Source organism: Anneissia japonica, unplaced genomic scaffold (genome assembly GCF_011630105.1).
Source record: "Anneissia japonica isolate Jap-2015-1 unplaced genomic scaffold, ASM1163010v1 scaffold287756_len632865_cov181, whole genome shotgun sequence".
NCBI classification, from domain to species: domain Eukaryota; kingdom Metazoa; phylum Echinodermata; class Crinoidea; order Comatulida; family Comatulidae; genus Anneissia; species Anneissia japonica.
In genome coordinates this window covers 72,511-87,399 of record NW_022693589.1, presented here as the reverse complement: position 1 = coordinate 87,399, position 14,889 = coordinate 72,511, and the positions used below count along the sequence as shown (strand labels likewise).

The following is a 14,889-nucleotide window of genomic DNA, read 5'->3' as shown; positions in this document are numbered from 1 at the left end:
TTGGACACACATGAGGACCTGCAGTCACTATGCACTGCCTACCCTTGTCATTCCACTACAGCCAATCTCCTACTTATTCCAGAGTGTATTGAGTTTGTTACAAGTACAATTATGCACACAGAGACAACTTTATAGGCAAGACTTTTTATACCTTTTTTTGTACATAAAGAGTTGGTGGTGGAAACCCCAAAAATATAACCATACAACAAGTTGTTCACGGAAGAGCGCAAGTCTTTATTATACCACAACACCTAAGACTACCAAACAGGCGGTGCATATGCAAATGAGGTATAGATACACAAGTGCCCTCATATTGCATCCCCTTACAAAAAATGTATACTGTACAATGAAACATGTTTACTTTTTTTTTGACATTATATATGACAAATTCTACATTTAAAAATTTAATTGTTTTATATGTATTTTGATTACGCCTGCGGCGATACAATATCCCAATAAGAAACATATATTTGTTCTTTACAAAAACTTAAAATAAAATATATCCAAATATAGTAAAACAGAGGAATATTATGTTTTTTGTTTTTTTTTGAATTTCAGTTATGGTGGAATGTCTATATAACAAGTAAATGAAGAGTAAACACAGATAACCTACCTGCCATGCATAACCACTGTAACCTTCATCACCAAATACAACTTCACCCTCATATGGCCCAAACTGAACACCTACAAATTTTTTAACAAACATATTTTGTTAGTTTGTTGGGTCACAATAATTAAATTGATTTTGTCTTGCTCTGTCATATATTTTTTTTTAGCATCGTCAACTTTGGGTTTTTATAGCTTTCAGTCGGAAGTTAAAATAACAGATAGTATTCATGCAATACTCTATGTTACTACGGTATAGATATTACAATTTTTTCAAATATAAACAGGTTTAAAAACAATAAAAATCATATAAATAACAATAATAATAATAACACAAATAACAACATTTAATAAATATATATCAATCCTACAAGCTGTTTACTTAGCATTTTCAGAAAAAATGAACAGAAAAGGAAGAAAAATATCTGAACAGATTTCTCTTTTTTGAAACGCATACCTTTAGGAAAACTTGTCTTTGTCCAAACACCAAGCCCTGCCTTCCTTATTTTTGACGGTCTAATTTGAAGACCATCAGGAAGACTTAAACGTGCACGATCATTGCATGTTTTAGATGTTGGTTTATCCTTTACTTTAATTAGCGGGTGAAGTGGACACTGACCCTCATTCAGTTCACAGCAGTCTTCACAATCTAAGGTAAAAAAAGATCACAGTAAGTAAATATAAGTTTACATGATGCCTTGATTCACTACCACATTCATAACAGAGTAACATTAATTAAATTATATTAATAAAGAGCTTAAAAGTTAAATACATTGGAACAAAAATTGCAAAGATTTTGGCAAGAAGATGAAAAATGGGGATGCTATTTTAGTACAGAAATTGGAAATATTGATAGTGGTATACTGATAGGATAATAGTGATCATGGTTCAATTGTTTTTACCCTATAAAAAATGTAAACCTATTCAACATTGAAAAAATGGCAATGGTAAACAAAGATCATATGAATCAGTCCTACTCACAAATGAAGTTGTCATCATCTGGTATTTCTGACTCCTTATAGCAAACCATAGGCTTAATTTCACTTCTTTTTGGATAGCGGTTTGATGCAACACCACCACCTAATAATATATATTTTATTTTCAAAATATTTATTCAAGGTATATTCATTGTACAACATACAAAGAAATGAAATACATTGTTTTCAGTAAGGACTATTTACTAACACTAGATTTATAGAAGTTGACGAAAGAAAAAAAGATAAAAATTCAGAATGATGTACCGGTACTGAAATGTCAAGATGCAAGAGCTTTACGTAATATGTTTATAATTAATTTTTACTATGGCAGTTCTGATTCTTGTGATTGTGATGTATGTACTGTGTATGAAATGTATCAAATCTATAGCTCCATAGTATCATTCCAGCATTTCATAGTACTAACTGGTTTGTAATGATGCTACTACACCAACATACCTGCCCATGTACATCAGAGACTACCTGTATAAAAAGGTACTGTAATGAGTTCTACAATATTAAATTTTCATATTGGATAATCAAAAAAAATTGTCTGAAACCAAAAATTTGAATTGTCTCAAAGTGAAACACATGTGCAAATTACTACAATGCTAAAGAAGCCTTCTATTTGTAGCATACCTTTAGCTTTCCTAGACTTTCCTGCAGATCTGCAGTCATCACTTTGAATATTGCCACCATTGCCAGAATTAGATGCAGACTCTGTTTCAGCAAGTTGGTTCCTCTAGAATAAGATTCAATTATCCATTACACTCTGAAAGTACTGCATAAAGTAACCTTTACTACATGATGCCATAATTACATCAAGACAATAACACCAGATTGTTATTTTAATGAAGAACTTTTTCCAAATTTTATAGCTACCAATTCAAATCTACTTTGCATGTTAAAAATTCAAATCTATTAAACATTTTGTTTCCCTCTCAGACAATCCCACCTGTTATACACTACAGTAGTTAAAAAACTTAAAATTAAATCCCAGTCCGCACTATCAAATTTTATGGACAAATTGTGTGATGTGCCCACGTATGGGCATGATGACCCAGTAACAGTTATTTGATCACACATAAAATTGTATAGTGTGGACAAAGCTATAGCAATGATATTGGCCTTAATTATAAATTATCAACAAGATCATTGAACAACACATCTTTCATAGGATAGGATAGAAGTTATTTCAGTGTGCACCAAGGACAACCCACTAAAAGTCCAAAGACTTGTTTCCAGCGGGGTGCTTCTGGTGGTGAATAAGGCGTTTTATGGTTCTATTAACATGCACATGGGCCATATTGCACACAGCACCAATGACTTAAACGTCTCTTCTGGAAGACGGTGCCCTATCGTAATTTGTATTTCAGTTCTTTAGCTGAAACACAAGGAAAACAGCAATAGAAATTGAACCGGGGACCTAGAGATCACCACGGTTTAGCGCACACGCAGTGGCTACCACCAATTTAGCTGACTGAGCTAAGCTGCACTCTTAAAATAGGGACAATGGAATTTTGTTATATCATTTACTGAATTTTTATATAAATTATATTAATTTCAAAACAAATCACTTAAAAAATAATAAATAATTTTACCTTTATGTTTTGATTTTTACTTGTTTGTCCATATACACGAAATGGAGCACTAAATCTACTGGATACTGAAAAAATAATACAGTAATTGATAAAACTTCCATTTTATACTCGTCTATTATTCTATAATAGGGCCAGTGGTACATGGTACAAACACACTGAAAATTTGTTTAAAAAGGAGGCGTTCCAATACAGGGGGTGGAGCCAGGTTCCCCGTCGGTGAGAAAAAGCACAATTTGTTGGGGAGAAAAAGCAATTATATGTATTTTCTACATATTAATAGACTTTAAAATTTATAAAATAAGCCTTTTATGGAAACCCCTGAATTGTCAAAATTTTTGGGGGGTTTGAGCAACACCCCCTCACTTTGCTCTCGTTGGAGACATGGCCCCACCTCTGTCCAACCTCTGACGCCACGACAGGAGAATCCTGGCGCCACCCATGTTCCTACATTGTAAATCAGAATTATAGGTAGTCATATTTGTACCTTCTGTATCAGTACTTTATGTTGAACAATTGTTTCAGAATAATTTATAGTGCAGCTATTTATTTTTTTTAATACAGTAGCTTAGGCCTATGCAACTAACACATGACAAAAGCATTTTTACATACTCTTCTTTCTTTTCACAGTAACAGCGTCTACCCCAGGTTTCCAATCTTCATCACTGTCGTCACTATCAATAACTTTTCTCTTTTTTGGATGAAATGGTCCTTTCATGAAAACTGGCTTTGAAACTTCCAGTCCTACAAATACATCACAGTAATAATAATGGTTAAATGTCTCTAAGCAACATGCTATATAAGTTTAGTATAATCATGTTACTATTTCATGATTTTGATGTCAAATATAGTCTTATGTCCAACCAAGAATGATATAAATGTAAAAAAGACAGGCAACACTTTTAAGTCAAATTATATTTTATTGAGCACAAGCTTTCATTCATGCAGTAAACAAAAGCTTGTATTCAATTAAGTATACTTTGTTTGTCTTTAAAGTGCTGCCTGTCTGTCTATTCATTGATTGTTTTGGTGGTTATCACAGTTGTACTGATGATGTCTGGACAGCCACTTAACAGTTTTTTAAACTTTTGGTAATCCAAGGAAAGTAGCATCATATACTCTATATTTGTTTTTATTTTTCCTAAAATAAATTTTGGAAATGAATTTTAATGTATAGTTCAAACTAATACAGCCACCATACTATTCCATCATAATGTTCAAGAATGTTTTATACGTAATAATAATTAGGTCTACTGCTACTAATTAATGAATGATGACAATAATAATAATAGTACTGTAATAATAAATAATAATATCAATATTATAGTTTTAACTATACTATGGATAGTAATGATAACAATACCTAATAAATAATAAAATTGATGATACTATGATAGATATAGTCCTAGTAATTAATAATATCAATACTAATAATAATGACACTAATGTATAACAATAGCACTTAACAAAAATAATAAAAACCAAACAGCAGCAACAACAACAATAATGTACTAGGGAGGCCTATTATCACTCAATGTTTGAATAGTTGCGACAGAGGAGGGACTAGGCCTAGGCCTAGTCGGAGTTACCAATAAGCTTGCGAAGAAAAAGGGAGGGCATTCCAGTCTTTAGCTGTGTTGGGGAAAAAAGAGAAAGAAAGCGATTTTCTTGGCCTTCGGTATCTTTAATGAAAGGGGGTTATGGTTATAATTAATAATAATATTTAATAACGAAAATTATAGATTTGACATTTTCCTAAGTTAAAGTTGCTATTCTTCAGAATCATGTCAAACAAGGCTAACCTATTTTAATCATCATTTCATAATTCTGTTTCATGTTAAGATGCCTCTTCTTCTCATAATCCGACATGGCTGCAAATTGTTTCCCAGTAAAATATGGCCTCAATACGTCTTCATCCATCTTTAAAATTTTCCTTAAATATAAACAAAATTCTATTATTATTCTTGGGCCCTTGGACGCCGAGGCTTAGGCCCTGACATAACACAGACTTAAGCCTACCTTACCAACTGTTATCACCTAGGCCTAGCCTTGCTAGACCTACGCCTAGGCCTAGGCCTAGCCAAGGGTTGGGGCCTAGGCCTAGTAGATAAAGGCCTAATATAGGCATAGGAATAGCTATCCATATTCAATTTTATTTCTCAACTAACTTACTAGGCCCTAGGCCTATGATTACCTCCCCTCGGCTCACCTTAATATTTCTGATTCACTAGGCCTAATAAACAACAAAAAATTGTAGCATCTAAAATAAAAAGTTACTGCTACTGGTTAGCTGCGTTGTACAGAAAGACGTCTGCTGCGTTGTTTTGCGCGCGTCGAAGCGAGATTACATATTCAGGCACGTTATTGTGATTTGGCTATTGTTGCTGATTGGTTCGAAGTTTTGCTTCTGTCATCGTCGCTCCCTCGATGCCTGGCGCCCTCTATTGAAAGAAAAGTTATTAGAGAGAGAGAGGATTTCAACTTCACGGTACGTTAGTATCTTATTCCTCCTCGGTCTTATTCGCCTCATTCATAATGTACGGAAGCACCTAAGTAGATGTGTATAAGAGACAGCTACTACACCAACATACCTGCCCATGTACATCAGAGACTACCTGTATAAAAAGGTACTGTAATGAGTTCTACAATATTAAATTTTCATATTGGATAATCAAAAAAAATTGTCTGAAACCAAAAATTTGAATTGTCTCAAAGTGAAACACATGTGCAAATTACTACAATGCTAAAGAAGCCTTCTATTTGTAGCATACCTTTAGCTTTCCTAGACTTTCCTGCAGATCTGCAGTCATCACTTTGAATATTGCCACCATTGCCAGAATTAGATGCAGACTCTGTTTCAGCAAGTTGGTTCCTCTAGAATAAGATTCAATTATCCATTACACTCTGAAAGTACTGCATAAAGTAACCTTTACTACATGATGCCATAATTACATCAAGACAATAACACCAGATTGTTATTTTAATGAAGAACTTTTTCCAAATTTTATAGCTACCAATTCAAATCTACTTTGCATGTTAAAAATTCAAATCTATTAAACATTTATTTCCCTCTCAGACGATCCCACCTGTTATACACTACAGTAGTTAAAAAACTTAATATTAAATCCCAGTCCGCACTATCAAATTTTATGGACAAATTGTGTGATGTGCCCACGTATGGGCATGATGACCCAATAACAGTTATTTGATCACACATAGAATTGTATAGTGTGGACAAAGCTATAGCAATGATATTGGCCTTAATTATAAATTATCAACAAGATCATTGAACAACACATCTTTCATAGGATAGGATAGAAGTTATTTCAGTGTGCACCAAGGACAACCCACTAAAAGTCCAAAGACTTGTTTCCAGCGGGGTGCTTCTGGTGGTGAATAAGGCGTTTTATGGTTCTATTAACATGCACATGGGCCATATTGCACACAGCACCAATGACTTAAACGTCTCTTCTGGAAGACGGTGCCCTATCGTAATTTGTATTTCAGTTCTTTAGCTGAAACACAAGGAAAACAGCAATAGAAATTGAACCGGGGACCTAGAGATCACCACGGTTTAGCGCACACGCAGTGGCTACCACCAATTTAGCTGACTGAGCTAAGCTGCACTCTTAAAATAGGGACAATGGAATTTTGTTATATCATTTACTGAATTTTTATATAAATTATATTAATTTCAAAACAAATCACTTAAAAAATAATAAATAATTTTACCTTTATGTTTTGATTTTTACTTGTTTGTCCATATACACGAAATGGAGCACTAAATCTACTGGATACTGAAAAAATAATACAGTAATTGATAAAACTTCCATTTTATACTCGTCTATTATTCTATAATAGGGCCAGTGGTACATGGTACAAACACACTGAAAATTTGTTTAAAAAGGAGGCGTTCCAATACAGGGGGTGGAGCCAGGTTCCCCGTCGGTGAGAAAAAGCACAATTCGTTGGGGAGAAAAAGCAATTATATGTATTTTCTACATATTAATAGACTTTAAAATTTATAAAATAAGCCTTTTATGGAAACCCCTGAATTGTCAAAATTTTTGGGGGATTTGAGCAACACCCCCTCACTTTGCTCTCGTTGGAGCTGTCTCTTATACACATCTAGATGTGTATAAGAGACAGATTATAGGGGGTCCTAGGCCTGAAAATTAAAACAATCTTGATCTTGATAAGGTAATTGAAAAACTCCAGCTGGAGTATCACTCAATGTTTGAATAGTGGCGACAGAGGAGGGACTAGGCCTAGTCGGAGTTACCAATAAGCTTGCGAAGAAAAAGGGAGGGCATTCCAGTCTTTAGCTGTGTTGGGGAAAAAAGAGTAAAGAAAGCGATTTGTCTTGGCCTTCGGTATCTTTAATGAAAGGGGGTTATGGTTATGGTTATAATTAATAATAATATTTAATAACGAAAATTGTAGATTTGACATTTTCCTAAGTTGCTATGTTAGACATTCTTCAGAATCATGTCAAACAAGGCTAACCTATTTTAATCATCATTTCATAATTCTGTTTCATGTTAAGATGCCTCTTCTTCTCATATTCCGACATGGCTGCAAATTGTTTCCCAGTAAAATATGGCTTCAATAAGTCTTCATCCATCTTTGAAATTTTCCTTAAATATAAACAAAATTCTATTATTAATATTCTTGGGCCCTTGGACGCCGAGGCATAGGCCCTGACATAACACAGGCTTAAGCCTACCAACCTAGCCTAGGCCTAGCCTAGCTAGGCCTACCTACGCCTACCTACGCCTAGCCAAAGGTTGGGGCCTAGGCTAGATAAAGGCCTAATATAGACATAGGAATAGCTATCCATATTCAATTTTATTTCTCAGCTAACTTACTAGGCCTATGATTACCTCCCCTCGGCTCACCTTAATATTTCTGATTCACTAAAAAACAACAAAAAATTGTAGCATCTAAAATAAAAAGTTTCTGCTACTGGTTAGCTGCGTTGTACAGAAAGACGTCTGCTGCGTTGTTTTGCGCGCGTCGAAGCGAGATTTATATATTCAGGCACGTTATTGTTGCTGATTGGTTCGAAGTTTTGCTTCTGTCGTCGTCGCTCCTCGATGGATGGTGCCTGGCGCCCTCTATTAAAAGAAAAGTTATTAGAGAGAGAGAGAGAGGATTTCAACTTCACGGTACGTTAGTATCTTATTCCTCCTCAGTCTTATTCGCCTCATGCATAATAAGAGACTACCGCACTGTAATACTCAGCTGCATGATGAATGTTGATGTCATTGTCATTTTGTGTGTCGAGTACGGTAGTTGTTATTACGAGCGAGTGGATTTAATTTACAACGTTTGTTTTACTACTGATGGATCCACCACTGATGACATAAAAATAATACGAAAATTTACTGTACCAATAATAAGCTGTCAACATAACAGATGAGTTATAATTTGAACTGACAATCACACCTGTATGCAAATTGACTGTTCCGCTAAGCATTCCCCATGGACATTGTTGTTAAGGTTCCACAAAATGATAGTATTAATGTCCTGTAATGCTTGTGGGCAATGCCATAGTCAGGATTTTTAAACAGCGTGTGGGACAATATCAGGGTGGACCCATTTTACGCATAAATTAAAATAAAGAAAAAGCCTAGTAGGCCTTAATTTTCTTTTCTTTTTTTAGGACTCTAGCTTCTCTCTTCGATATGGGCGTCTTTTCGAGATGGGCTTCGAGATTACTTTTGCAAACTAAAGAGGGGGCTTCTTTTCAAAAATGAGTGCTGTAAATTGGAAGCGGTTACCGTATTACATTTTTTAACTATGGACTATGGAATTCGAAATCATTTAGCTTTTAACCATGCTAGTACAATTATAATAATATTTATGACACGCTATCATAGTCATCAAAGATAACGTCAGTCTATGTACTGTAAAAGAAGCCCGTACTATCTTGATAAGAAGCCCAATTTGCATTTTTTTAAAATATTTTGAATGAAATAAAAAGCATTATTGATAATCATTATTATTAAATTGAGACGATTTAATACTATCAATATTCTAATAATATTATACCAATATACCTTGCATTTAAAACACATGCATCTCTCCTATTTATGAGGCTTCGGGAATGACATTAAGAAATCCGATGGTTTCATGTAGAATTTGAACCTACAAGATATAGAAGTCAAACCAGAATAGTAATACCTGTACAACAAATCTATGTTTTATAAATTTGCAACTTCATTTTATGTGCATGGTCCAAATATATGATACACAATTGAACAAAATCGTAGTTAAGAGCTATATAGTGAAAGATTAAATGAAATAATTTCAATTTTGAACTTCTGTAAAGTTAAAATATCAATAGATTAGGTTTAGGTTATAAAATTGGTAGTTGTATTATGATGAAATAAAAGTGGGACGACTCCACAAGAGAGAGAGAGGGATGGGAGAGAGAGGAGGGAGCGCGGAGGAGAGAGATGGAGAGAGAGAGAAAAGAAACCCAGCTTCTTTTCAATGTTACTTTTGATAACTAAAGGGGGTGCTTCTTTTCTAGATGGGCTTCTTCTCCGAGAGATTAACATCATGGGCTTCATTCGAGGTTTCACGTTATATGATAACAATCCAATGACCAGATAGAGGGGAGGTATTTTTGTCGTATCGTTGTCGAAATAAATGTTGCATGAACGAAACGACAACCGCGCACTCTAAATAAAAAAAAAATAGATGTGATACACAGATAAAACGAGAAAGCAATTCAAATAGCGAAGATAAACATCTTGCGAGAGGCTCGCAAAACCTCATCTTTTCTTTCCGTCATTTTCTTTCTTTATGAAAGAATTTGGAACAATTTCGGGAACATCATCGATTAAAAGGGTCCGAGGACACTTCTTTGTGGCCCCGCTAGACACCAATCGCCACTGGAAATGATATTTGCCGGATTTTTGACTGATATACCTATTTTGGCAGTGTTTGCTTTCCATACCGAACCCCAACGCTCGACGACGCGATCGAGGCAGCTGATGAGGACCCTGGATTTTTAGAAAGGGGAGAAATAGACGATAGGCCTAGCTTAGAAGTAGTAGTTGGTACAGCGTTATATAGTAGGCCAATCAATTGGAAACTGATGTTATCATGTTTGTGGTAACACCTCTGACACAGACTACGTGCTACATATGTAGAACTACCTCAAGGCTTACGTGTTTAAAGTGTAGGCCTAGGCCTACAAGAAGTAGGCGTAAGTACACTGCCACAACAACAGGGACGAGGGATCGACACGCAGTATCCTGTTGTACAGTCAGAAATCTAGGCCTAGGTCCAGGCCTACGCTTTCATACAACACGCATGAGGTAAGACCAAGCCTAGGCCCTAGACTTAAATTTAATAAAGTATAGAAAAAAATAATCCCATGGGGCCATACTATTATTAATTATTGATGCCCTTGATGGCTTCTTTTCAAAAAAGGTAACACAGCTAGGCCTAGGCCTAAATACTGTATTATTATTAGGCTATGCCTAGTATGAATGAAATCTCTAAAGAGGGGGCTTCTTTTCCAGATGGGCTTCTTCTCGCATCTTTTCTTATTTTTCTACGTAACAATATATTCTTATACTATTTTATAACTAAACTGGAGATAGCCTCTGTGTGTGCTCTAAACTGTTGAGATGATGATCCTCCCAGTTCAGTGCACCTTTCTGCTTGGATATTGTTGCTAAGGCCCGACAAAACGACAGTCTTAAAACATACGCAAGGATGTGCATTTGAGGGACATGTGCTTATTAGACGGGCACTTATTGCTGGTCAGTGCAAGTTTCAATAGCGCACTGTATTTCATATGCAAATTAAAGAACACAGTGCACTTTTCAGAAAATAGTAGGAAATTGTCTCCTGGTGTACTGCCCAATCACCACCAGAAGGATCCGACTGGAAATGAAACTTATTTAGACTTTCATGGGTTATCTTTATCTTTTCTCAATTGTTACACTAAATCTTTACTCCAGCGTAAATTGTTGAAATACTGTAGTTAACTGAATAAAACATTTTGTTTAGCTCAACAGGTGTACCTGAATATGATGTGTGCATCATTGGTGGTGGAATCGTTGGCTTGGCAACAGCTCAGGAACTTATTCTAAGACATCCCAACTTAAAATTTGCTGTTTTAGAAAAAGAAAATGAATTAGGTTAGTTTAATTTTAACTTTAACCCCATATTTGTCATGTATGTTACAGCTATTTCAGACTTTGTAAATTTTATTTGAAACTGTAAAGGAAAAAGACTGTGCAAAGAAATCCTTACTATAAGAGAAGCATAGATATACTACTGTGCATAATCATACCAAACTCAGGATTGGAGCTGTAGAAAACAAAAGGTGGGTGGTAGACATTTTAAGAAGGGCTGGTAATTTGGTAAATTCTAAATATTACAGGTGGGTTTTAAGATGGACAGGGGTTAATAATGGTGGGTGGAGGGCCATGAAATTTGCTTTAGACTGGGTGAAAAACTTCAGGACTGCGCGGCCCCGTCTACCATAAATACATCCCTGCAAACTGTGTATAACATTTAATTGGTAAAAGTTAACATAATCATGCCAGATCAGAAAACAAAATAAACATACTGACAAACACCAGCATGTGAGTGGTCAGCCACACATCACTTAACCAACACTGTGCTAACCACCACCAGCTCATTATTGTTTGTTTGATATTATTTGTGAATTTGTATCCCTGGTGCAGCTCAGTGCATTGTATTTCTTAGTGGAACAAAGAGTATAGAATTGTAAGAGATTCAACTGGCCTGATTTTTGTATGCACGCAAATGAAACGTTAAAAAAAGTACTACCACAAGATAGGGGGCGCCCTATTTAGGAACGGCTTTTACATTGTTGTGAGGAATGCCCTCTAGTTTGTGGTAGTCGTTTCTTTGAGATAGGAACTGCATTCCAACGAACCCCAAGATTCGGATCTCTTGCAGTTCTATAGTCTTTGGGGGTAGGCACACTGAGAAACATGCTGCATCACATAGACTTTCACAAGATGCAAAGCTCAGATTATTTGCAGAACAAGACACTCTTCAAGCACATGACTATTTAGTGAATGCCTGAAACAAATTACAAGATAGAGAGCTTGTTACATTTGCCAATCAGAAGACAGAATGTTTTCAGTAAATGCTCTGAAGTGTATCAACATCATGTTGTGTGATAGCCAATCAGAGGACATAGAGTTCAGAATGTTTACTGTAAAGGATGAGCGGAAGCGTCAAGATCTAGAGGCTGTATATACAACCAATCATAGGACAGAGAGTTCAGGATGTTTAAATTCCCAGAAGACAGTTCAAAATTTAGAGGCTGTACTGCTACATCATAGCTAATCAGAGGACAGAGAATTCAGGATGTTTAAATGCTCGGAAGACAGTTCAAAATCTAGAGGTTGTACATGTGCATCACAGCCAATCAGAGGACAGAGAGTTCAGGATGTTAGATTGCTCAGTAGACAGATCACAATCTAGAGGCTGTACATTCTGCAGCACAACCAATCTGAGGTCAGGGATTTCAGGATCTTTACAGTAAATGCTCATTGGCAAACATACTGTATAAAGATAGATCTAGGGGCTGTACATGCTCAGTAGATGCATCAAGATATATCCTACAGGTTATTCTGCTGATTCTCACAGCTAATCAAAGGACAGAGAGTATTCCAATGTTTACAGTAAATGCTCAGCAGATAATCAAGATCTAAGTGCATCACAGCCAGTCAGAAATCAGGCAAGCATGGTTGTAGGTTGTTCATGAATATGTTATAGTGAATTTGAGAACTTTCTTATTATTTTTAGCTCTCCATCAGACAGGACATAATAGTGGTGTCATTCATGCGGGTATATACTATGCACCTGGATCATTGAAAGCTAAGCTTTGCGTAGAGGGCCTCAAACTCGTATACGAGTACTGTGACAAGCACAACATAAACTATGAAAGAGTTGGAAAGGTATGTAGGAAATCATCACTATCATCAGCATTTTGTATTGTATCCTGTGTCATGCAGTGTTAAGGCAGTATGATTTTCAATTGAAAGGGTTTCTTTTTTTGTGTGTTGGAGGTCAATCACATTGCACATATCATTGGTTCAGAATGTGGACGTTGAATTTGTTTGTCCCTGGCACACTGGGTGTACGTTCATGAATACTTGCCACTCAGCCGTAGATTTTGCACTTCATGCATGGTTGATTATAATGGAGTAACACTTAAAGAAGACTATTGATTGTGTTATGTGCAAAGTAAAATAGACCTTTAAATCGCAATGCTTTTCATAAAACTAGGATTGACGTTGTTTTGAAAATGTTCACCTCAAGTCCTTTTCTTAATTGTACTATTAAAATGCATTTTTTTTTTTAATTATTATTATAGTAATTGTGTTATTAAAGTACATGGTTATTCTTACTCTTCTGTGATGGTAAAAAATAATGTACCTTATCAGTTTGTTTCATGCTTTAGTGATTTGATGCTTAGATGACTACAATTATGATTGAAATACAGTGAATTGTAGTTATACCTGCTAACATAGATTCAGTGTGAGAATGGTTTAGAAATACTAACTTACTGTAAGCAAATCACATTAATTAACCAATTAGCAAACACCTTCTTCACATTAGTTGCCTGAATTTTTTTCACTATAAAAAAAAAAAAGAATTAATAATTCTCTGTTATTTGCTATGCTAATTAGTGAGACATTACGTCTCTTAGTTTTGTCTCCGGTCAGAGGACACTGTCATGCCAGGCACTCACTTCATCGTACAATGGTCGTATGACTGTCGCACAACGAATCCAACTCTACTGTCTGTGCGCTAGGCCACTCGACGCTGTCTGCTGATTGTCGATGGCAGTCTGAATGATACGTTGTGCACGCATTGCGTTTATCATAGGATCTCATCTATCGACGGCTTAAGGCATCCTTGTTGATAGCCTGTCATATGATTTCTAATCTTAGTCCTGTCTGAAATTATTTTTTGCTCATATTTTGAATTATAAATGGAAATCAAAAATATAAATAGTGTAAGCTCACTCCTTATAATGATCTGTGTAAATTGTGTGAAGTTTCAATGTAATCCATCTTTCTGTTTCAGAGTCATTAGTGCCTAAACATTTCTGTTACAATAATTTTAAAACAATACTATTTTGCACTGTTTATTATATATTTATCGTTCGCATAGCGATAGTGTGAATTTAATGTTCTCTACAGTACAAATCCATATGTTTAACATCATCATTACCATCATATTTATTTTTCTAATTAACATAAATGCTATTCATTTCATTTTGCATTTAAGTTACAAATTTCTCAAATGTGCCAGCCACCAAGTCACCAATTGTATTGTATTAATTCTGTTTTTCAAAATTGTAAATACATTTCACTTGATAGTTTTTAAAAAATTGTTGAAATTACCATTTATAGCAGTATTATTCTTTTTTGTATCTTATGTTTATTTTTATATTATTATGTAAGATGTTTTCAGAAAAAAAGCAACTGGAATAGAAAAGGTAATGTATTGTAACATTGATACATAACCACTTTTGCAGTTGATTGTTGCTGTTGACAAAAGCGAAGTACCAAGGTTAGAAGAGTTATATCAAAGAGGCCTTGTGAATAATGTAGAGGGCCTATCACTGATAGGGCCAGATGAAATACGAGAAAGGGAGCCATATTGTAAGGTAACTACCAATGCAGTGGCGTATCTAT

The 14,889-nt window shown here is 35.3% G+C and overlaps 2 protein-coding genes across 2 annotated transcripts in view; one reads left to right on the top strand and one right to left on the bottom strand.

Annotated features, from left to right (window-relative positions):
- The window catches only part of LOC117100839 (zinc finger protein 3-like), an 11,901-nt gene extending 3,669 nt beyond the window's left edge, over window positions 1-8,232 (bottom strand). Inside the window, exons 1-8 of the mRNA XM_033240671.1 lie at window positions 8,077-8,232; window positions 7,685-7,815; window positions 3,791-3,922; window positions 3,182-3,246; window positions 2,220-2,322; window positions 1,588-1,686; window positions 1,064-1,255; window positions 614-684 (exon numbers count right to left, since the gene is read on the bottom strand). Of these exons, the coding sequence (XP_033096562.1) occupies window positions 614-684; window positions 1,064-1,255; window positions 1,588-1,686; window positions 2,220-2,322; window positions 3,182-3,246; window positions 3,791-3,922; window positions 7,685-7,802 (780 nt within the window). The 5' untranslated portion in view covers window positions 7,803-7,815; window positions 8,077-8,232. The remainder of the gene's footprint in view (window positions 1-613; window positions 685-1,063; window positions 1,256-1,587; window positions 1,687-2,219; window positions 2,323-3,181; window positions 3,247-3,790; window positions 3,923-7,684; window positions 7,816-8,076) is intronic.
- A 1,929-nt stretch (window positions 8,233-10,161) lies between these two features.
- The window catches only part of LOC117100812 (L-2-hydroxyglutarate dehydrogenase, mitochondrial-like), a gene marked incomplete in the record, with an annotated part of 8,177 nt that continues 3,449 nt past the window's right edge, over window positions 10,162-14,889 (top strand). Inside the window, 4 exon segments of the mRNA XM_033240627.1 lie at window positions 10,162-10,509; window positions 11,210-11,340; window positions 12,989-13,140; window positions 14,730-14,861. Of these exon segments, the coding sequence (XP_033096518.1) occupies window positions 10,295-10,509; window positions 11,210-11,340; window positions 12,989-13,140; window positions 14,730-14,861 (630 nt within the window).